Source organism: Engystomops pustulosus, chromosome 5, assembly GCF_040894005.1.
Source record: "Engystomops pustulosus chromosome 5, aEngPut4.maternal, whole genome shotgun sequence".
In the NCBI taxonomy this organism is placed as follows: Eukaryota; Metazoa; Chordata; class Amphibia; order Anura; family Leptodactylidae; genus Engystomops; species Engystomops pustulosus.
In genome coordinates this window covers 137,365,292-137,388,480 of record NC_092415.1, presented here as the reverse complement: position 1 = coordinate 137,388,480, position 23,189 = coordinate 137,365,292, and the positions used below count along the sequence as shown (strand labels likewise).

At 41.4% G+C, this 23,189-nt stretch overlaps 1 protein-coding gene across 1 annotated transcript in view; it reads left to right on the top strand.

Moving 5' to 3' along the window:
• The window catches only part of PKD1L1 (polycystin 1 like 1, transient receptor potential channel interacting), a 315,437-nt gene that overhangs the window by 6,000 nt on the left and 286,248 nt on the right, over positions 1-23,189 (top strand). Inside the window, exon 2 of the mRNA XM_072153131.1 lies at positions 7,483-7,603. Within this exon, the coding sequence (XP_072009232.1) occupies positions 7,483-7,603 (121 nt within the window). The remainder of the gene's footprint in view (positions 1-7,482; positions 7,604-23,189) is intronic.

Sequence of the window (23,189 nt, the reverse complement as noted above, 5' to 3'; positions counted from 1 at the left end):
TTCAAAGTATGATGTTTCCACCCCATGCTTCATGGTTAGAACTGAGTTCTTATACTAATCCTTTTTCCATTTTTCTAATAATTGTAACTACAGTATTTTCCTTGTCGCCAAGCTGCTTGCTTGGTCCTGGAGCCCATCCAAGCCTTATGTAGGTCTACAGTTTTGGTGTTTTTAGACAACTATTTGGCCATGGTGGAGAGTTTGGAGTGTGACTATGTGGACAGGTGTCTTATACAGGTATCAAGTGCAATCCATATAGCTAATGAGTGCAGAGTAGGAGGAGCTTCTCCAAGAAAAACTGGTTGATAGATGAGCAACGAAATAAAAAAATCGTACAATGAGGGGAGATGTATGAATCTGTCTATGCAAGTATACTGGAGTGATTTGCACCTTATTTACTGAAGGTTTTACACTATTTGTCCATGACCGGACAGAAAATAGCCTGTGCACCAGAAACGATTCAATATTGTGGTGCAGCAAACTAAAGTATATAATAGGAGGTGCACTCGCCCGTATTGCTGGTGTCAGGTTCCAATGGTCTTTGCTATGCTGATTTAAAAAAAATGCCTATATATGTATAATATTTTTTTTTTTAATTGTATTATCTGGCTCCCTACCAGCATCTTGTGGTAGTCCATGGGAGGGGCAACTGCAGCCTGTCTGTGCCTGTGCTGTTCTCCTCCACACCATCCCTCTTTCCCTGCTCAATGCACATGACAGGAAGTGGGAAGGGGTGAGGGAGTTGTATGTGTGTAGGGGAGAGGATACACAAACAGGTTGCAGCTACCCCCTCCCAGAGGACTCGTCATACGCTGCTGGCAGGGAGGCAGGTAATGTGAATTAAACTTATATAAACTACTGTATCAAATCAGAATGCCGACAGACCTTTTAAAATCGACATCGCATAGGTTAATAGAACCAGCTTAAAATGGCACTACCTAATAAATTATACACCTATCCATTCTTTGTAGGTGGGAAAACATGCAGAATCATCAGTATATCAAATACTTATTTTCCATATAAATTATCTTTGTGCCTTCTATTAGTTGGCTTAGTTTCTGCCACAAAATTGCACTAAAATTCTGTAGTATCTGGATATATTTTTGGCAACCAGGTTTATCCCACAGCTTTGCTCCCTTTTAGTTTATGCCCTTTTTGTCTGAATAGTCTGAAGTGCCTAAAAACTGACTTGTGATAAATAAAGTCCTGTACAAGACCGTTGTCCATATTCCTCTGCATTGAACAGTATTTCTTTTTTCTGTATGCCCACAAGTGAGTGCAGTCAGTGAAATGTTAGTGCACCACATATTCCTTTAACACTACAAGAGCCATGGGCCGGCTTATCCTCTAATATACTTTTTCTTTCCTTTTTACACACCAGCGATCCATATCTGTTGAAGGTCTATAAGACCGAAATGTCAATTGTGATCTTATCTGTCTGAAGTTGTTGGAGTTGTTGAATATTGATAAGGTGGCGGTACCAGACTCGAGCACTATAATTTCTGGAAGGAATGGTGTGTGCCTATGCTTATTATTCATTTGTATTTGTCTAGCTTGATTTGGAACTACCAAAAAGTGACAGCTTTTTAAATATATATTTTTTCCATTATACTGTATGTATTTGCCCTGTCACACACGGGTACACATGGGGATATTTATAAATAGTGTGTCCAAGCAAAACTGTTCCAGTTACTCATGTAACCAATCAGAGCTCAACTGATATTTTCCCACAACAGTTTCAAAAATGAAAACTGAGCTCTAATTGGTTTCCTTGAGCAACTAGAACACTGACTTGCAATTCCTTGTTCACTTAAAACTTTCTACACTAAAACTTTCCATAATGCTGTGATTTATATTGTCTTACTGACAGGCATGCTACTAAACCATGCCTTTGGCATGGCCTAATGGAAAACTCCTCCAATGGAGCCCTTGCTCCTGTGCCACAATTTCTGCTGTGGGGTAGTGATAACTACAGAGGGAGCCTCCTGCCTCTGAAGCCACCGGGATGGCAGAGCTGAGCCGCAGGACCTAAATTCCTGTATTCTTTGGAAGCTCCACCATAGAAATGCAACATATCAGAAGAATTTCTCTCAACCATGTAAAGCTAATATGGCAGTCTTTTAATGGGTTAAGCAAAAACTGCTGTAAAAATGTAACTGAAAGGGGTTGGTCACTTGACCTCATGCTCTTTTTATGTGTGGCGGCAGGATATTTGGTAATTTACCAATATACATATATTAAAAGTTCTGAACCACTTTCTTGCCATGTAAAGTGAAGCCTCCTGTTTTTTACCTCATTAGCCTGACCATAAAATGGCCAAAGATTGAGGGTCATGTGAAGTCTTTTACACACACATTAAAAAAAATGAGGTAAAGCGTGCAACCCCTTTAAATTCCTGATAAAAATCCCAAATATTGGGGTTTTCAACCCATCATTTCTCAAAGACCAAGCCCTTTTCTCATTTTGCTTTGTGTCCTGCTTTAGCAATTTTTGTGCAATAAATTAGTCTCCATAAAAGAAATGTTTTATTGGAGAATAGCATTATGTCTCCTCACACTCTGCACTAACCCCTTAGTGTCCTGTATGCAGCTATGAAGCTCCTAAGTGTCCCTTACAGACCCCTCTGCGTCATCCCCTCATATCATTCCCCACCACTGCATTTCTACATTAATGTGAGGTTCTGCAGCAGCTGAGATACAAAATAGCTTGGACCTAAGACAAAATTGTGGTGCACGTCAGTAATAAATGTGGCACATGGTCCGGCTTAGCAGTAACAACAGTCTAGCAGTCTTGTGGGACACAGAGCAGCCGCCACATAAAACTGGCGCAGACACTTTAACAAATGTGTATTGGGATGTTCTGCGGGGGGTGGCGTGTGTATTGGGATGTTCTGCGGGGGGTGGCGTGTGTATTGGGATGTTCTGCGGGGGGTGGCGTGTGTATTGGGATGTTCTGCGGGGGGTGGCGTGTGTATTGGGATGTTCTGCGGGGGGTGGCGTGTGTATTGGGATGTTCTGCGGGGGGTGGCGTGTGTATTGGGATGTTCTGCGGGGGGTGGCGTGTGTATTGGGATGTTCTGCGGGGGGTGGCGTGTGTATTGGGATGTTCTGCGGGGGGTGGCGTGTGTATTGGGATGTTCTGCGGGGGGTGGCGTGTGTATTGGGATGTTCTGCGGGGGGTGGCGTGATCCCCGACAAAAATGTGGCCTCGGGACCCTCAGTAAATAAGCCCCATTGTATGGCTCTCGCAGAATTGTATTTTAAAATATGTGGCGCTTATGGCTTTCTCAGCCAAAAAGGTTCCTGACCCCTGCTCTAGACTCTTTATTCTGAGTATGTGTATTGGCATTTTACACAATAACAATTCTCATTGGAAATATACATCATAGTAATTGGATGATCATAAGATGCAGATCAGTGGTTTTTCATTGGTCAACAATCCTCTATCTTTATGATGAATGATTATAAATTGATGTCTACTAGTTGTGACCTGTTTTAGTTAATCAAGATCCTTTGAGATCATGAAGCATTTTGGTAGGTTGGATGTTCTCCTAGGAGATGCATTCCCAAACTAATAGAAAACTAATCATCAGGCGGAAAACCAAGTTAAACAGTGTCGAGGTGTAGGGGGAGAAAAATGTGTTTGCTGGAGATTATCACTGAGTTTACAACACTTTAATTAATAATGATATGGATAATTAGCTTTGTTTGAACCTGATTCCATGCAGAGTTGAGCAGATATCTATAGCTTCTTGGTCTATGCTGAGAAGTTTGGGATTTTTAATTTAAGACTATCTTTACATAAACACAAATACAGGAAACTCTAGGTAGAATTGAATAAATAAAAATTTTATTTTTCATTTTTTTAAAATACTTAAAAGGGTTGTCTACTTTCAGGATTAGCTGAGTATATTCGTAAACAATTGAAGGGGGTTATTTAGCAAATAATTTGATATGGTTTGTGGAAGGTAAAGTTATACAACTTTCATGTATACTTTCTGCATCTATTCCTCATGGTTTTCAAGATCTCTGCTTGCTGTCCTGCTATTGAAAGCTTCTATGCTTGCCTCCAGTGGATAGAAACCTTTCCATGGTCTTATGATGGACAGGCAGGTGCACAAGCAGTTTGGTATCACAGAGAGTAATCCGAGGCGTGTGATACTAACACGTCATGCCCCTGCATGTCCATCACAAGGCCACGGACAGATCTCTATCCACTTTAAGTAAACATATACTGTCAGGTTCGCTAGGGAGATTGCTGGGACTTCTGGTTCTTCTGGTGGTACCAGCAGCGTTCTCCGAACCCCGGCGCATATCCGCGCAAACTCCACCTCTCGTCCTGGGCAGCGGCTGCTAAGATCTCGCACTGTCTAGGAGTGGCTGGGACTTTGAACCTCTGCTTGGTGCCTGGTTGTTCTGCACCATGAGGGGTTAATTCCCAGATGCTGTCCAGCTCCTATCAGGTTCTGGAGGTGGAGCTCTGGCTGCATAAATTGCAGCTTCACTAGTCACCTGTGCCAGTGTTTGAAAATCCCTTTCTCCACTCGCTGCTACTAGGTTGTATTGCTCAGTATCTGTATCTGTATTGTTGTTACCTCGGCTAGTTTTTGACTTTGACTCTTTGCTTACTGATTTTGCTCTTGACGTACCCTCTCGTTGTGACTCCGGCTTGTTTACGATTCTTTCGTGTTTTATGTTTGTCAGTCTGTTTGTGTTTCCCTTCCCTCACTTATCCAGCGTATCTCGAGTCTTCAAGTAGTCGCCCCACGGTTTAGCGTGGGGGGGCTATAGGAAGGGACAGAGGTTGGGGCAAGCTCAGGGCACACTATCCCCTGTCTTTTGTGTACCAATCTTAACATATACACTTTCTAAAGCAGGACCGCAGGCTGAGATCTAGACAACCATAAGGAATTGATACAGAAAGTATATTGGAAAGTTTAGGAACTTTTCTGTACCCCATTGTCGGAGAATGTCTGTGAGCAGCTCCAGGTGAGGGACTGCTGCACGTCTCTCCTCCCTCTCGGGGTATGAGACGAGCGATGCAAGAATTGCAGCCATGACCTATCGAGCACCCATTGGTGTTTAAAACATGCTCTGCTTGCTGTCTTGGCCATGCGGGGACACCGGCTGTCAGAACAAAAAGCTGATCCAGAGCTGAGGTAGGGCAAGAACAGGAGGATATTCAGCATTTGGGTACAAGGTGCCATAGATGGCACCCAAAGGTTAGGATCAGGCGCCTTCACTCGCCCAGCAGGATTGTCCCCTGTCTCCTGACATGTCGGGAAGAAGGGGAAGAAATTTGGCACGGACCAGAGCCACTGAACACTTGTCCCTCATGAGGGCCCTCGCTCTCCAAGGCTACTGGAGCCGGCTGAGGGACGCAAGCACTGGCAGCAGGAGGAGTCATACCCGCACGCCTGATTCTTATATGGAGCCCGTTCCCACCACTAGACACGCTCCCAGCGAATCCAGCAGGGAAAAGGAGGCCAGTACGATATCTGCCCCACATGAGGACCTATGCTCCTTACAAGCCTCTGACAAGAGTCAGAGCAGTCTTTAAGCCCCGGATGTCTCCCCCCTCCTCCCACAATGCATATAGAGGCACAATCCATTCAGAGCTCCAGCTCCTCAGGGAGTTAATACAGGCCCTCCCCAGTTAAATTTTTTTATATGCTGGGCATACTAGGGGCTGGCTGGCACTGAGCTAGCTGGCTATATGCTTGGATTGCTGTGACTAATGCCTTTCCCACCCTAGGCTTATTCTCAAGTCAATAGGTTTTCCGGATTTTTGGTGGTAAAATTGGCTGTCTTGGCTTATACTCTGGTCGGCTTATACTACTTTTCTTCTTAACCCTCACTGGCTTTGTATTTTCAGAGAGATGGATTTTTTAATGATTGAATTTAAAGGTTTTTGGTCCAGGAACAAATGCTCGGTTAATCTGAGTGTAGAATGGGATATGTGTAATTCGTCAGGAGCCTGTTTCTTCATAACATTTTTTAACTAAGAGAGAATTTATAATAGAGGAAATAGACTTGTGATTGTGGCCTTTTTGGATGAATTACATATTCCAAAGATAGAGGGAGTTCAAATGGAGAGGTTGGACTTGCCACAAAGGATATTCAGGAAGCTGTTATGTCCTTTCCAGGCAATTCACTGCCTGGCTCGCATGGCCTCCTTTTTGAAGCTATTGGCGGTCTTAAAGGAAACCTACCATTTCAAATGGTAGGTGTAAGCTGTAAACACCGAGCACCAGCTCAGGGTGAGCTGGTGCCGGTGCTTAGTTTCGTTAGTGTTAAAACCGCGGTATCGGGCTTTCCTTTGGAAGGTTTTCAAATCCTTTGGACTTGGTGAGAATTTTGTACCCTGGCTCATTATTAATCAAAAACTCACTAAGTCCCTCTCGCTCACTAGGGGAACCTGGCAGGACTGTCCCCTCTCCCCTGTTCTTTTTGTCCTTATTATTGAACCACTGGTGGTAGCAATTAGGCGTGATATTAACTTAAAGAGATTTGTATGTGCTGATGAGGTGAATAAAGTCTTGCTATACGCCGATGATATCCTACTGTGTTTGTCTGACTCCTGCAGCTATGGGAATAGGAGACAAATTTTGTAAATTGTTGGGTTTAGAAAATTATTGGTCCATTTTTCTTCCTGTTGAGGAATGTGACTTGCAACTGGATGTGGGAATTGGAACTCTGCCTCCTAATCAATCCTTTAAATATTTGGGTATTATGGTTGGACAGGAGATTAGGAAATTTGCTGATTTAAACCTGACCCAGTTATTAAGAAAACCTAGAGAAAGATAAATACATGGCCAAATATCCCCCTCTCCACATTAAACAGAATATCGCTTATCAAGATGACTCCCCTACAGCAAATATTGTATATTCTAAATGCTTGTCCGATATGGATTGATACGTTTTCTATGTCCTTGACACACTGATCAATCCATTTAATTTGTGGCAGAAAATGTGTACGAGTTAAATTGTAGACTGCTTAAGGCAGGGGGAGTTTCTCTTCCAAATTTTTTTTCTTGTACGTTTTAGCTTCACAACTTTTAGGGACTCAGAAGTTTTCAAAGTATTATTGTTTCATGGTAGGAGCGATATACCAAATATTTTTGAATTATTGGAACTTTTCCTTCCACAAAACATATCAATTATTTGCTGAAAGTAAACATCTGTTAATTGTTTATTACTATACTCGGCTGATCCTGCTCTGTACCATTTCCCCTTACTCTGGTTTAACAGTGCAGGATAAAAGTTAATAAAATATATAACCTCATTAGCTTTTTGAAAAGTCATATAAACTCAAAATGTAAAAAAAATGGCCTCTAGGTCCAAAGAGGATAAAGCACTTTAACTAGACAAATTACTCATTTGCTCATAAATGGCTCATTGATACCTAGCATTTGTAAATGTGTACATCGGCTCCATTCCAATTACAAGAGGTTTATAAGTAATTTTATTTTTTTTTTTTTAGATCTCTGGTACATTGGATGCTTCAATTATAGCTCACCTAATCTTCAAGAAAATGGATCCTGGAGTTTGCATTGTCCCAAGGGCGATTTTCCAACTTGTTCAACGTTTTGTCGGCAGAATAAGTAAGTTTTATTGTTTGTTTTTTTATATTACTATAAAATAATAATAATCCTTTTTTAATCTGGGAATTTTTATTAAAACATACAAACATACATTTTATTTTTTTTTACAAAAAACAGCCCCACAAAGGAAGGAAAGAGACCAGCAGTAAGCAGCAGCACCCACCAGGGAACAGACACAAGGAACCAACTAATTAAGAATTTAGCACTGGTGCCGAGACCCCAAAATATCAGCTATCATTCAAAATTACAAAATATAGGCATTGCCATTATCTGAGTTCCCATATGGTCTAGAAGCAGTGCATTTGATGACAGACCAAGGACTTTTGTTTTGGTGTATACACCACATTCCATGCAGATAGTATATTATTAAAGGAAATCTACCATCCGAATCAAGCATTATAAGCGGGGGCACTTACTCATAGATCCAGGCACCATGATGTATGCTGTGCACAATATTGAGGCCAAAGGTAGCCCACACATTTTATTAATCTTTATGTATCTAGAGCTTTCAGGCCTACAAACTGGCACCAGGTGCTATCAGGGATACGAGACTTACCATAAAGTGGTAGACATTGTTTGGGTCAGTTGGGGGATATATTATTGTGCTTCTTGTGTTACATTCTGCCTGAAGAGATCTCCTACAAGCAGTTGCGTCTTGGCCTTGGGCATTGTCTAACTGGATTGCCTTTTCTGAGAGGTGAGAGATTGCCAGTAAAGTGCATTTCCTATACACATTGAGGGGCATTTCTCCTACCTTGTATACCAGTTTTCTCTCATACAAGGCATGAAAAAAGTCTCAATACCTAGCACATAGCCAGGAAATTGCAACATTTTCCCACTCCCACCACCTTCACTGCTTTTCTGCTTCAGCACGATTGGTAGAATCCTCCATAGTAGTACAACTGGCACACATCGGCGCCGGTGGCATGAGGGGGTGAGTGCTTACCCCCACCCCTCTCCATAGAGAAACTTTGCGCACAGTGCCGTGTTCCGGAGAAAGATAGGACATGTCCCACTCCCATAGGGTGCCGTGCGCTGTATATACGCTGTATATACGCCCCACCATATGTGAATGTAGCCTTATACTGTTTTAGTGGGAAGAGGCACCTAAAAAAGCTACTCATAAAACTCATTGATGAGCGTGTAAAATTTATGGTCGTAAATTACCCTCCAATTGGTAAAATTGTAACCTAGGAATTTTCTTCATGGCTTGATTCTCTTTAGGGTATTATCAGGGAAGAAGTACAAAGATCTACAAGGGGTACCCATAGTCAAAGACCGGTTATGATAAATTCAGACCTCCCGGGTCCCTGTTCCTCTGCCCCTATTAATAATGTTTAATTAGACTATGAAGAGACAGAATTGTCTTTGAAGATGAGGGGATCATTAGTAATCTCAGAAGACGAACTTGCAGGTCGTCCGTTGTTTGCTATTGAAGACACTGAACATTTATTAAAGATGGTCAGTACAACTTCGGATATTGAGGAAAAGACAGAACCTAAATCTATCCAGGATCTCATGTTCGAGCGGTTAGCAGAAAAAAGGAAACCCATCTTCCCTATACATGATACCATGTCTACCTTTATCTCTAAGGAATGGAAAAGTCCAGAAAAAAACTAATTTATTCTTAGGGTAGGCAAATCGAAATATCAGTTTGACACAGAATCCACTTCCTCCTGAGCTGCACCTCCAAAAGTAGATGGTTCTATCACAAAAATTTCCCGTGGGGCTTCCCTTCCCTTTGAAGACAAACAGGCAAAGAAACATCGGGAATCTGTAACAGCTGCCTTCAAACTTAATGCTTACCTGTTAAATCAACCTTTTGGTTTGCTCAACCCTATTTTGGGTAACCAAAAAAAAAAAAAAAGGTTCTTTAGAACCATCAGAAATTTAAAATCTGAAAACCCTAAATAAATATTGTCATGGGTGGTCCCGCGACCCATGTCGCAGGCTCACCCGTGCCTTCTGTCCCCCGCCAGCGTGCCGCAAACGCCACGGCTACTGGAGCGTCTGCTTCGGCTGCTGCTGCTCCGTCCTCCTCGGCTGTGTGCGCGCGTCCCCGACACCTAGGGCGTGCGCGCGGCAGCTTCTGCAAATTTAAAGGGCCAGCGCGCCGCTAATTGGCGCTGGCCTTTCCCCCTTAATCTATTTAACCCTGCTTCTTCCTGTTACCCATGCCGGATCTTCGTGCCTTGCGCCCTAGAGAAAGCTGTATTTGATGCCTTGTGCTGTTATTGAGATTTCCCGTTGTGACCCTGGTTCCGTTTCTGACTTCGCTCCTTTGACGCCTACCCTGACCTGTTGCTACGACTCTGACTCCGATCCTGTGCTGCCTGTCCTGACCTCCTGCCTGTCCCCGACTACGAGATTGCCTGCCGTTTCTGTACCTCGACCTTGGCGGCCACTGCGGATAAGTCACGCCTGTGGAACGGCCTGGTGGTACCACGCCGCAGCAAGTCCAACCTGCTTTGCGGCGGGCTCTGGTGAAAACCGGGTGCCACTTAGACTCCGGTCCCAGGTAATGGCTTGTGCCATCGTCCGCAGTGGTCCAGAGGATCCACAACCTCTAAGCCTGACAAATATTGAAAAGTTCTGGGTTTCAAGATGGAAACGCTAAAATCTACAATAAACCTTCTATTTCCCAACTGCTACATGGCATCAATAGATCCAGCATAGTTGTTCATTCAGACTATTAAGAAACAATAAGAATAGAGATTCGGATCGACAAAGAAATTCTTTTTTTTTTTTTTTTTTAATACACCAAGGGTATTTTCCAAAATAATTTCAGAGAAGGCAGCATACATCTGGGAAAGTCAGCAGTTCTTGATCCCATATCTGGACACTTTCTTTTAGTTAGTAGGTCCTTCACATTGGGCAGTAAGGGAACAGATTTAAAAGGTTTTTCTAAATCCTCCGATTCCCACCCAGACAAAACTGTTTCTACCATAGGTATCTATCTGGATTCCCAATGCCAGAAATCATTCCTTCCTCAGGAGAAAATAAGGAAGATAATATCCAGTTTAATAGAAATAAAAAGGCCCCTCTACATATCCATCAGAACAGCAATGTCCCTTCTGGCTCTGCTGACTGCAGCGATCCCTGCAGTTCCTCGGGTCCAGTTTCATCAAGAAACCTGCAAAATTTTTTTTTACTTCTAGCTTGGGCCAGATGGCAAAAGTCCTTAGACAGTGCTATTCAAATTCCCACAGAGGTATTGGTTGATAACAAAAAAAATTAGAAAAGGGTCTTTCCTGGGCTCCCCAGTATCATTACCACAGACTCCATCTCTCAAAGGTCGGAAGCATACGTTCTAGACCACGTTTCCAGGGATCATAGGACAAGTTCTAAATACACCTCTTCCAACTGCAGAGAATTTCTAGCTTTCCTAAAAGAAATGCAAGCGGCCCTGCCGCTCCTCAGAAAAAAGGGCATATCAGTCAGGTCGGACAATACAAAAGCTATATGTAAATGAACAAGGACTTGCTTGATATCCTCAACTCATGCTAATAACCTTATGCTAATGCTATTTTTCATTTTCAGTAGACATCTTTCCCCATGAACAGTAGTACACGTAAGATGTAAAGACAACATACAGGCAGACTTTGTAAGTCATAAGTCCCTACATCAAAAAGAGTGGTCCCTAAACAAATCTGTGTTTCACAGGATAATCAGACTGTGGGGAAGCCCAATTACAGACCTTTTTGTCAACAGGGAAAATCACCAAATGGAAAGGTTTTGCTCTATCAATTCAACAGATCAACCTCTAGAAATAGATGCATTAATTGTCTTGGGGTCAACACCTTTTGTATGCTTTTCCCCCCAATGATCCTCATTCCCAGCCCTGTTCTGACCATGCTGTGCTTAGTTTTCAACCCACAGAGACCTATTAATAACAGAACTCTGGGCACTTCCAGAAGTGGAAAACATACTATCCAGGGGGCCTCTTTGGCATTTGGAGGTGAGGAATCTTCACCTTGAGGAATGGCTATTGAAAGGGTAATTCTTAACTTTAGAAGAGAGAACTTAAAGGGAACCTGTCACCAGGAGACCCATTTTTAGCACTCCCCCAGTCCCCACAGAGCATAGTACATATACTGCCAAAGTGTTTTTGTATAAAAAATAGGTTTTACAGGAAAAAAAATTTTATATTGTACCTTACATTAGCATCTGCTGTGTGACTAGGCAGTTGCCAATTGGGAGGGGCTGGAAAGGAGCAGCCCCCCCCCACCCTTGGGAAACATGTGACCTTTTCAAATATATGAATAACTCCCCACACTCGGGATTGGCTGTAGAGGAGCAGGGGGCATCGCTAAGCCTAGTGATGGGTGTTTTCATATATTTGAAAAGGTCACATGGAGAAGCTGTTCCCCAAGGGTGGGGGGGGAACTGCTCCTTTCCAGCCCCTCCCAAAAGGCAACTGCCTAGTCACACAGCACATGCTGATGAAAGGTACAATATAACTTATCTTTTTTTCTGTAAAACCAATTTTTAATACAAAAACACTTTGGCAGTGTATGTACTATGCTCTGTGGGGACTGGGAGAGTGCTAAAAATGGGTCTCCTGGTGACAGGTTCCCTTTAATGTTATTTACATTCTGCCAAGGCACTGGCAACATTTTGAGCAGAATTGAGAAAATCTATCAGGCTGCTTCTTGGTCTACCCCGCACACTTTCTATAAACATGATCAGTTGAATCTGGAGGGTTCTTCAGAATCCTCTTTTGTGAGGAAGGTGCTCCGTCCCTAGATGTATTTCTCTCAGAAAATCTCTCTGGTTGTGCTGTCGTGGTGAAGGGGAAAATAGTAGTTACTTACCAGAAATGATGTTTTCTCAAACCACAACAGCACCTGGCATATTCCCACCCTGGTGTTGTTTTTCTCTTGATGTTTGGTTTCATGGGTGTTGCGGTAAAAAAACTAAATAAGGAAAAGCTCAAATAACACATCCTGGATCGGAATGAATTAAATATTCTCATTGAATACTGTTGTTCTGTATACTACATGCTGATCCAACATTGATCTAATGTCCTTAAACCAGTCAAAATGAGGCTCCGCATTGTGTGTCACCTCTACGTGTCTGTATGATTTCCCTCCTGTTGATGTTGCAGATGGTCTCCTGAAGGATTTCCTTCCAGACCTGGACTGAAGCATCTGACAACTCATGGACAGTATGTGGTGCAACATGACGTTGGTTGATGGAGTGAGACATGATGTCCCAGATGTGCTCAATCGGATTCAGATGTGGGGAATGAGCAGACCAGTTCATAGCTGATCCACTCCTGCCACGTGAGATCTACTATTTTCCTACATTAGGAGAAACTCTGGTCATCTTTATTTGTGAAGAGCACAGGGCGCCAGTGGCAAATTTTGCCAATCCGGGTGTTCTCTGGAAAATGCCAAGCATCCTGCTCTGTGTTGGGCTGTGAGCACAACCCCATCTTTGGACATTGGGTCCTCATTGAGTTGGTTTCTAACAATTTGTGTGCATTTGTGGCCTGCTGCATGTCACTTTGCAGGGCTCTGGCAGTGCTCCTCCTGTTCCTCCACAAAGTTGGAGATGGCGGTCCTGCTGCTGGGTTGTCGCCCTCATATGGCTCGGACTGGTCTTCTGGTAGCACCTCCAGGCTCTGGACACTACCAGACATGGCAAACCTTCTTGCCACAGCTTGCATTGATGTGCCATCCTGGATGAGCTGCACTATCTGCGCAACTTGTGTCGGTTATAGAATCTTGCTACCACAAGTGTGAAAGCACCACCAACATTCAAAAACGTCAGCCAAAAAGCATTGGTATTGAGAAGTGGGAAGTGGTCTGTGGTCCCCACCTGCAGAAGCACTCTTTTATTGAGTGCCTTTTTCTAATTGCCTGCGAAATTGATTGACAATCAGTGTTGCTTCCTAAGTGGACAATTTGATTTCAAAGAAGTTTGATTTACTAAGTTATATTGTGTTGGTTGTGTTCCCTTTTTTTAAAAGCTGTATGTATGTATGTATGTATGTATGTATAATATGTGTGTGTAGTATATAACGGATCTTTCAAGTCTCTGAAAGCACGGAGGCTGAGCACTGAGGACTTTTAATTCTGATATTACAGGTGAGAGACTGAAACTGTGATGGTTGTGACATTTAAGTGACAGGTGACCTAGTAATGCTGAGCTTGTTTTGATGCCGATGTGACGGGTGTAAGTGATGTGAGACCCAACTCTGAGATTACAGATGACAGTGACACACAATTTTTTTTCATTTTAATATTACAGGTGGCAGTGACACCAAAGGTAGTGACACTGATGTAATAGGGGACACTGAGATCGACACTGACATAAACGGTGATGGTGATACCGGAGTGACAGGTGACTGTGACACAGGACTTTTGATTCTGATATTACAGGTGACACTGGCGGTAACGACACTGACATGACACTGAGATGGTTGTGACACTGACGTGATGGAGGAGGTAGTGTCAGTGAGGTAACAGATAATGTGGTGACGCTTGGAGGATGACTATGGAGGTAATAACACAGCTTATGGTGTCACTCAGGGATATTGTTCACTGACAGTTGGCAGCACAGAGTATATAGGGCATATTAAAGGGAATTTGAGCCCTAAATTCCTTTTTTTCCCCTTCACCACGACTGCACCAACCAGAGAGAGAGGGATCCACCACCCCCCAGGGACAGGAAACCCGCGTATAAAAAGAGCCTTCTCCTCTCCTGCATCAGTGGCTTCCTGTCCCTGAAAGGGAACCTGTACTAGTAAGTCCTTAGGGTGCTTCTCTTACCCTCTGGAGTGACTGGATCAATGACTATTTCCGGTGTCAGATTGACTAAGCAGAGCAGCGGTTAGAATGAGAATGCTAGGCAATGCGTTTCCGGAAGTAGGGAATGGGTGACTACCGGTCTGCGCGGCAGGCCGGCGGGCAGGTATTTTGCTGATCCAAGTTTATTTTTATCATTAGATTAACATTTTCAGGAGGGCTTTAGGCCTATTTCTACCCCTGAGGTTAAATATAGTTATATAGTAGAGCATATTATTCTGTCCGGATGTGCCGCAAGGCCACGTCCCTTCCAACTTGGCAGCAGATTTAAAAGGCCCATAGCACTATGGAGAGTTGCTGCTGTCATCTCCAGCTGCTACACCATTTTCTTCTACCAACATGACATCAGAAAAACGGGTTGTGACAGAAACGCCTAGAACCCCGGCCCTTGTATACTATACTGCTGGGGGGGTGAGTCACATATTTTTTTTTCTATGTTATTAAGGTTGCCCTCTAATTATGAGAATACCTCATGTACTACTTGTATTACAAGGATAGTTACTGAAGGGCTAGCTGTGTGGATTGAAAATCTGTGTAATGTAGTTAGGGAAGAAGTATAGAAAACAAGAGAATCTTCTACCCCTAGACTTTTTCAGCATGTGTCAGAAATACCTGGTACCTCAACAGCTGTAGCCACGGGAGATGGGTCAGGTTCAGAAGAAAAGGGAGCTGAACGAGGGTCCTTCTGTTTCATCAGTATCAAATACAGATTATGCAGGACAGCCCTTGCTCGGTATTGATGACACAGACCATATCCTGCGTTCCTGTCAAATGTATTCTCAGACTTTAATAAATCTCAGGATATCACACTTCCATCATTTTGTAGTAATCCCAAAACGGAGAAGGAAAAGTCTTTTCATTCTATTGATGTCAGGAGAAGTATTATCCAATATCCCGGAGAAAAGCAGATAGTTGTCATATTCACATGAAAGAATAAAGGGGATAAGGCTTCAGTTACTTCCACTGCTAGATGGATAAGAATTACAATCTGAATGGCATATGACATTGCAGAAGATTGATGCACATTCTACAAGATCATTGGCCACCTCCTGGGTGGAAGTTAGAGATGCCTCTTTGGAGTAAATTTGCCAGACAACCACTTGGTCTTCCCCTCACAATTTCCTAAAGCACTGTCGGTTGGATAGTGCCATGTGCATAGGCTGACACTGCTAATACCTTGCAATACATCAGTATTGCAGAGTATTATCATGAACAAGCAATCAGATGATTGCTTGTTCATGTACTATGGTGGAAATGGTAAAAAAGTAAAAAAAAGTTATCCAATAAAAAACAAATCCATAAAATGCCCATTATCCCCATAGCATATAGAGAGACGTATAACACATAAAAAGTCTAAATCGTAACACAAACCCCACATGTATAGTATAACTGCGTCTGTAACAACCCGTAGAATAAAAGTAAGTAATTATTGAACACTAACGATGAACGCCGTTAAAAAAAACTGTTTAAAACCTACCAAAAATATGATTACTTATTGAATCCCACAAAAAATGCAATAAAAAGTGATCAAATAAACAGATGTACTCCAGAATGATACTGTTGCAAAGTACAACATGTCCCGCAAAAAATAAGCCATCAACCAGCTCCATAGCCAAAAAAGTAAATATGTTATGCTACTTGGAACATTGGAAATTTTATAGATTTTTCCCCACATTAGGGTTTTATTTGGCAAATTTAGTAAAACGTAAGAAATAAAAATAACATGATTAGACAAGTAATGACCACATGTGGGGGGTCTCTGTACTCGGGAGAAATTGCATAACAAATTTTTAGATGAGTCTTCTTTTTATCTTTTTTGAAATATGTAAATTTTAGGGCTAATTGAACGTATAACTGACACAATTTGACGATTCTAAATTTCACCTAAAATTTTGATGTAATTACTTTAAGGATCTCAAGGGGTTAACAATCTTCCTAAAAGCGGTTTGTGATGGTTTGATGGGTTGATTTATATAGGGGTTTTTTGATGTTTAATATATAAAATATAATTCAAAACCGTATTTATCCCCAAAATAGTCTATTCTGAAAATACGGAAAATCGATATTCAATTTGTAAGCTGTGTGACATGAAATTAAATTATTACTTAAGGACAACAGAGCCAGCGCCATAAACCAAACTCAATCACCGAGATATGGGATAAAATACAAATGCTTTATTGGTATACTTTAAAACCATCTAAGAATGCACAATAAAGTGTGCTTCATTGTAACACTGTGCAATATCGCAGTGTACTCCCCTCTATTGCCTGTGATAAAGGCTAAATACAGGCTAGGACAGAAGTGCAGATAAATATGCTCAGACCATCAATCAAAGTATTGCACAAGGTAACATGATAAATAACATGAGAAAACATAAATTCTATCACCACAGTTCGATTGCCTGGAGGAGAAAGAGCTCCCCACGCGTATTGCCACAATTTTGTGGCTTCCTCAGGGGTCTGAGCATATTTATTCAGCAACTTTTTTAGATGGTAAATCTATATGCCTGAAAACGCAATGATTTTGAAATTTTTCCAAAAATTCATCATTTTCATCAAGTTTTGCTTTAATTTACAAAAAACATTAATCAGCCAAAAAAATCAGCCAACATTTACCACTAAAATAAAGCACAACATGTGAGGAAAAAACAATCTCAGAATCATTTTGATAAGTAACAGTGTTCAAAAATTAGAACCATTTAAAGCGAATCAAATCAGAATACAAAAAATGGGGCCGAGCCTTAAAGGAAACCTACCACCACAAATCTACTTATAAAGGTAGATCGGGTGGTAGGTGGATCAATGGGACGTGAGGATTGCCCTTTTAAGGGCTAATCCTCGCGTCCCCGCACTTTTTTGGAAACTTTTATTACCCTAATATGTAAATTTTGTTATGCGGCTGCTGGGGCGTGGAGTAGCCGCATCTGAGGTTACACGAGGCGGCTACTCCACGTCTGTGCAGCCCTAGCTTCGGAGCAGTGACCACGCATTGATCCACCTACCACCCGATCTACCTTTATAGGTAGATTTGTGGTGGTAGGTGCCCTTTAAATGGGTTATCGGAGTTTACTAATAATTTAGGCTGGGCTGGAAAGGGCTATTTAAAAATAGCAAGTGTACTTACCTCCTAAAGCACTGCTGATGTCTCGCACTGCGGTCCATCTGATCTGTGTGCCGGTTTGATTACAGGGGCGTACAGGGAGCTTTGGCCCAGCTGGAAGCTCCCATCCGACACCATCTCCCAGTGCTTGCATTGCTGAGAGATGGAGACAGATGGGAGGAGCTGGCCACATCACCCTGTGCACGGCTTCTGTGCCCCTGTAAACAAACAGATGGATCGCGGCAAGGGACAAGGTAAGTACACGTTTATTATTTTTAAATAGCCCTCGCCAGCCCGGCCCTAAATTTATTAGTAAACTCGGATAACCCCTTTAATCTACAAGATGGCTGCATCCTTAAGGGGTTAAGCATCTAATGATGCGAACAGTACTGCATTATTCACCATCATTCATCTGCTCCTGGAACTAAACCTTTAGCATAAATAGTGCAGATCGTAATAGTAAACTTAGTAAAATACTTATGTAAAGTGTATACATTCATGTGTCCTTTCATTCTCCTGCCTTTCTGCCACATTTAAGCAGTCTGTGTAAATCAGACCCCTGTCCAATGCACTCCATGGATATACTGTTCACTGGAGGAAGAAGCAGCAGAATAAAAGACTCAAAGAATTGTCTTTGCTTAATGAAATACATTGCAAAGTGTACTATTATTACCTGTACTTTTCAGTGTGAAAAGTGAGGTTTAGTTATGCTTTAAAGCAGCTTCTTAGTTGGTGATGTTGATTCTAAACAATGCATACTTTAGATAAAGCTGATGAACTTCAGACTACCCAAATGATTTTTAACTTTTCTCTCTATACTATCCACTGCATATCAAATGTAGATGTTTATAATCCTTAAATCCAATTAATTGGATAAGCTTTTCAAATAGTTTCTAGTTTAAATGCAAAATAATATAAAACCTTTGAGGGGTAAGACAGGTTTTGAATAATATCATTGTTGAATGTTATAAAGCAGCACATAGACAGTGAACATATTTGTGTAATATGAACACAAAAAGACATTCACAAGATACTATGATACAATGCCTCTCTTCAGGACCCTTGTTCAAGGAGCAAGGATTTTAATAATGCTCTAACCCTGTTGCAACTTAAACCTTAGGACAAGGAATTAGGACAACATTACTCTTTTGAACTTGGGTTTCAATAAAATCAAAGAGGGCATCCAGTTAACACAATCTTGTTGAACTTCGGTAACATTTTCAAGGCCTACAAGATGGTGCATTGTGCTAATTTGGATGCACTAAAGTGTATTGTAAGTTATTGTGAGTTTCTACTTAACCGGTTAAGGACCAGGTTTTTTCTTGTTTTTTCATTTCCATTTTTCTCTCCCCACCTTAACCCCTTAACGACTTGGCCTTTTTTTTTTTTAGTTTTTTCACTTCCATTTTTCACTCACCACCATCAAAAATCTATAAATTTTTGATTTTCCACATAAAGAGCTCCAAGACGGCTTATTTTCTGCGTAACAAATTGCACTTCGTAGTGACGGTATTTAATATTCCATGCCGTGTACTGGGAAGCGGGAAAGAAATTCCAAATGCAGTGAAAATGGTGAAAAAACACATTTGCGACGTTTTCTTGTGGGCTTGGATTTTACAGCTTTCATTGTGCGCACCAAATGACATGTCTGCTTTATTCTTTGGGTCGGTACAATTACGTGGATACCAAATTTGTATAGGTTTTCTAATGGTTTCATTCATTTAAAAAAAATTAAAACCTCCTGTACAAAATTTTTTTGGAGGATTTTGCCATTTTCTGGCGCCAATAACTTTTTCATACTTTGGTGTACGGAGCTGTGGGTGGTGTCATTTTTTGTGACTTTTGATGGCGTTTTCATTGCTATAATTTTTAGGACTGTGCGACCTAATATGTTTATGATTTTTACTGTTTATTGATATTTACATCAGTTCTAGGGGGTGATTTTGAATTTTTAGGTTTTTTTATTATAATTTTTTTTTCTTAACTTTATTTTATTTTTACTTTTACTATTTTTCAGACTCCCTAGGGTACCTTAACCCTAGGTTGTCTGATCAATCCTACCATATACTGCCTTACTGCAGTATGGCAGTATATGGGTATTTTACTCCTCATTCATTACAATGTGCTTATGGCACATTGTAATGAATGGGTTAAAACGAGACAGCTTCGGGCCTTTGTGAGACCCGAAGCTGTCATGGCAACGGATCGCCTCTCTCCGTGACGTCATCGGGGAGTGACAATCCGCGGCAAGATGGCGGAGCCCTTGCGCCGACATCTTTTTGAAGCCGCCGGCAGCATTGCTGGCGGTGATTGACGTGAAAGCGATCGGTGCTAGCACCGATCGCGGGTGTTACCGGTAAGCCTTTGCTGCAATATGCAGCAAAGACTTACCGGCTTTGGAGACGGCTCGGCCCGCGAGCCCTCTCCATGCACCGGGACCCGCCATACTAGTACGGCGCGCGTCTGATGGGGTTAAAAAAAAAAAAAATCTAACTTTATTTTTACATGTAAAGAGCTGTGTGAGGGCTTGTTTTTTGCTTAACAAATTGCACTTCATAGAGATGGTATTGAATATTCCATGCCCTGTACTCGGAAGCAGGAAAAAAATTCCAAATGCAGTGAAATGGTGAAAAACCGCATTTGCGCTGTTTTCTTGTGGGCTTGGATTTTACGGCTTTCACTGTGCGCCCCAAATGACATGTTTACTTTATTCTTTGGGTCAATATGATTAGAGATACCAAATTTGTATAGGTTTTATGTTTTCCTACATTTACAAAAATTAAAACCTTTTGCCATCTTCTGGCGCTAATAACTTTTTCATACTTCAATGTACGGAGCTGTGGGTGTTGTCATGTTTTGCGACTTTTGATGATGTTCTCAATTGTATCATTTTCAGGACTGTGCGACCTTTTGATCACTTATTGATTGATATAGATATATATAATTTTTTAATATTTTTCAAAATGGCAAAAAAAGTGCCATTTTCGACTTTGGGCGCTATTTTCCACTACGGGGTTAAATGCGGTTAAAAACCGTTATTATATTTTGATAGATTCGGGAATTTTCGTATTCGTCGATACCTAATGTGTTTATGATTTTTACTGTTGACTTATATTTATATCAGTTCTAGGGAAAGGAGGGTGATTTTGAATTTTCAGGGGTTTGTTTTAATTATAATTTTAAAACTTTTTTTATTTTTTACTATTTTTCAGACTCCCTAGGGGACTTTGAGCCTAGGTTGTCTGATCGATCCTATCAAATACTGCCATACTACAGTATAGCAGTATATAGGGATTTTCCTCCTCATTCATTAAAATGTGCTGATTGCCCATTGTAATGAAAGGATTAAAATGAGCAGCCTGTCATGGGGACGGATCGCCACTTCCTGATGACGTCACTGGGAGCGACGATCCTCGAGATGGCGACCCATGTGTCACCATTTTATTGAAGCCGCTGGCAGTGATCACTGGTATAACACCTGTGATCGGTACTAGCACCAATTGCGGGTGTTACTGGTAAGTCTTTGCTGCAATATGCGACGGTAAGTCTTTCCAGCAATATGGTGCATAGGCTTACTGGCTATGGAGAGGGCTCACCAGCTGAGCCCTCTCCATCCACCGGGACCCAACGCACGCCGTGAATACACGGCAGGCGGTCGGGAACCGGTTAAAGGGTGTCTAGCACCAGGATGAAGGGTTGTAAACCAAGCACATCTACATGCTGGAGTGTGCCACATCTGGCAGGTTCTGCTCTTCTTTTAGCTACTTAGGACTTTTATGAATAGATTTTGGGTTTTATGAATAGATGTGATTTGAATAGATTTGTGAAACCTTTGTTTCTTAAAAACAAGGGCACAGTACGAAAGTATTTAAACCCCTTGAACTTTTCTACCGTTTGCAATATTTCAGGCTTCAAACATAAAGATATAAAATTGTAATTGTTGGAATCAACTACAAGCGCTATACAATTGGGAAGTGGAGTGAAATTTACTGAATACATACACAAGCAGAATTTTTATGTTCACATAACAAACCTTAATCCTCCGCTCAGTACATCAATGGATAGATAAATGCATATATATATATATATATATATATATATATATATATATATATATATATATATATATATATATATTACTTATCTACCCATTGATGTACTGAGCACAGAATTAACGTTTGTTATGTGAACATAAAGCACATACACAAGAAGAAGTCTGCAATTTAGGAAATAGGGAATCGAGGTCCTCCTTGCTACATCTGATATTTAGACATATATTTTGACCTTTTTGGAGTTGTTCCATCATTCTTCATACTATACATTGTTGAAATGTATTGGGTATTTTAAACTTTTGTAAAAATTATAATCTGAAAATTGGGGCGTGCATTATTATTAGGCCTTTTTACTTTGAGTGCAGCAAACTTACTCCAGAAGTTCAGTGAGGATATCTGAATCGTCCAATGTTGTCCTAAATGACTCGTGATGATAAATATAGTCCACCTGTGTGTAAGCAAGTCTCAAGGTTATGCATCATGTAGACCAAGGAACACACCAGACAAGTCCGTGATACTGTTGTGAGAAGTTTGCAGCCGGATTTCGATACGGAAAGATTTCACAAACTTTAAATATCCCAAGGAGCACTGTGCAAGGGATCGTAATGAAATGGAAGGAGTATCGGACCACTGCAAATCTGCAAACACATCATCCCTGCTGTCAAACATGCCTTGGCAGCATCATGGGTTGGACCTGCTTTTCTGCAGCAGGGACAGGGAAGATGGATGGAACCGAATACAGGACCGTTCTGAAAAACACCTGTTGGAGTCTACAAAACACGTGAAACTGGGACAGAGATTTTTTTTCCAACAAGACAATGATCCCAAACAAAAAGCAAAATCTACAATGGAATGGCTTACAAATAAATGTATTGAGGTGTTAGAATCAAAAGAAAAGAAAATATACAGCTCACCGTAGCTGTCAGTTGCGCACGTGCTGGAGATCCACACCTGTGCCGGTGCCACACATAGATCCAAAGAAAACACGAGACTCTGAAACAGTGCTGATTAAAAATATTTGTCTTCCATCGAAGAGCTCTTTATTCTGGTTAATTCCATTAAAAAAGTGGCAAGCATAATCCCCGCAAGTGTGAGTAAGGTCACATAAGCCTACGCGTTTCTGGTGCACCCTTAGTCATGGCTAAACTTTCATTGTGTGTGTCGGAATAAGAGCCGCTCCCCTGCCCCACCTCCGTCACGTGACTAGGTTGTTGCAGGAAAACGGATCGAAACCCGGCACGCAATGCCAGCATATTACAGGTACAACATATAACCACAGTTAAAAGATATAATGGAAATATTAAAACAGAAATTCAAGAAAACATCTCCTACATGGTCACAGGTTCATTCAACTTTATATATTGTATATATATCCGATAGTGATAGTCACTATATTATCATGTCTCAGTACAACAGGTATTCCAGTCCAGGATTTGGTGTTCCGGTTGGCTCGTGCATGCAATATATTTAAGAAAGACAGATTGTATCCGTTTGACAAATAAGTGCATAGGATACTACATAGTATATCCTCTCCTGCGATACTATGTGCCTAGTTTTTCTTATAAATATACACCTGATCGTAACTCGACCTAAATGCACTCATAGTTAATTCTAGTTAAAAAG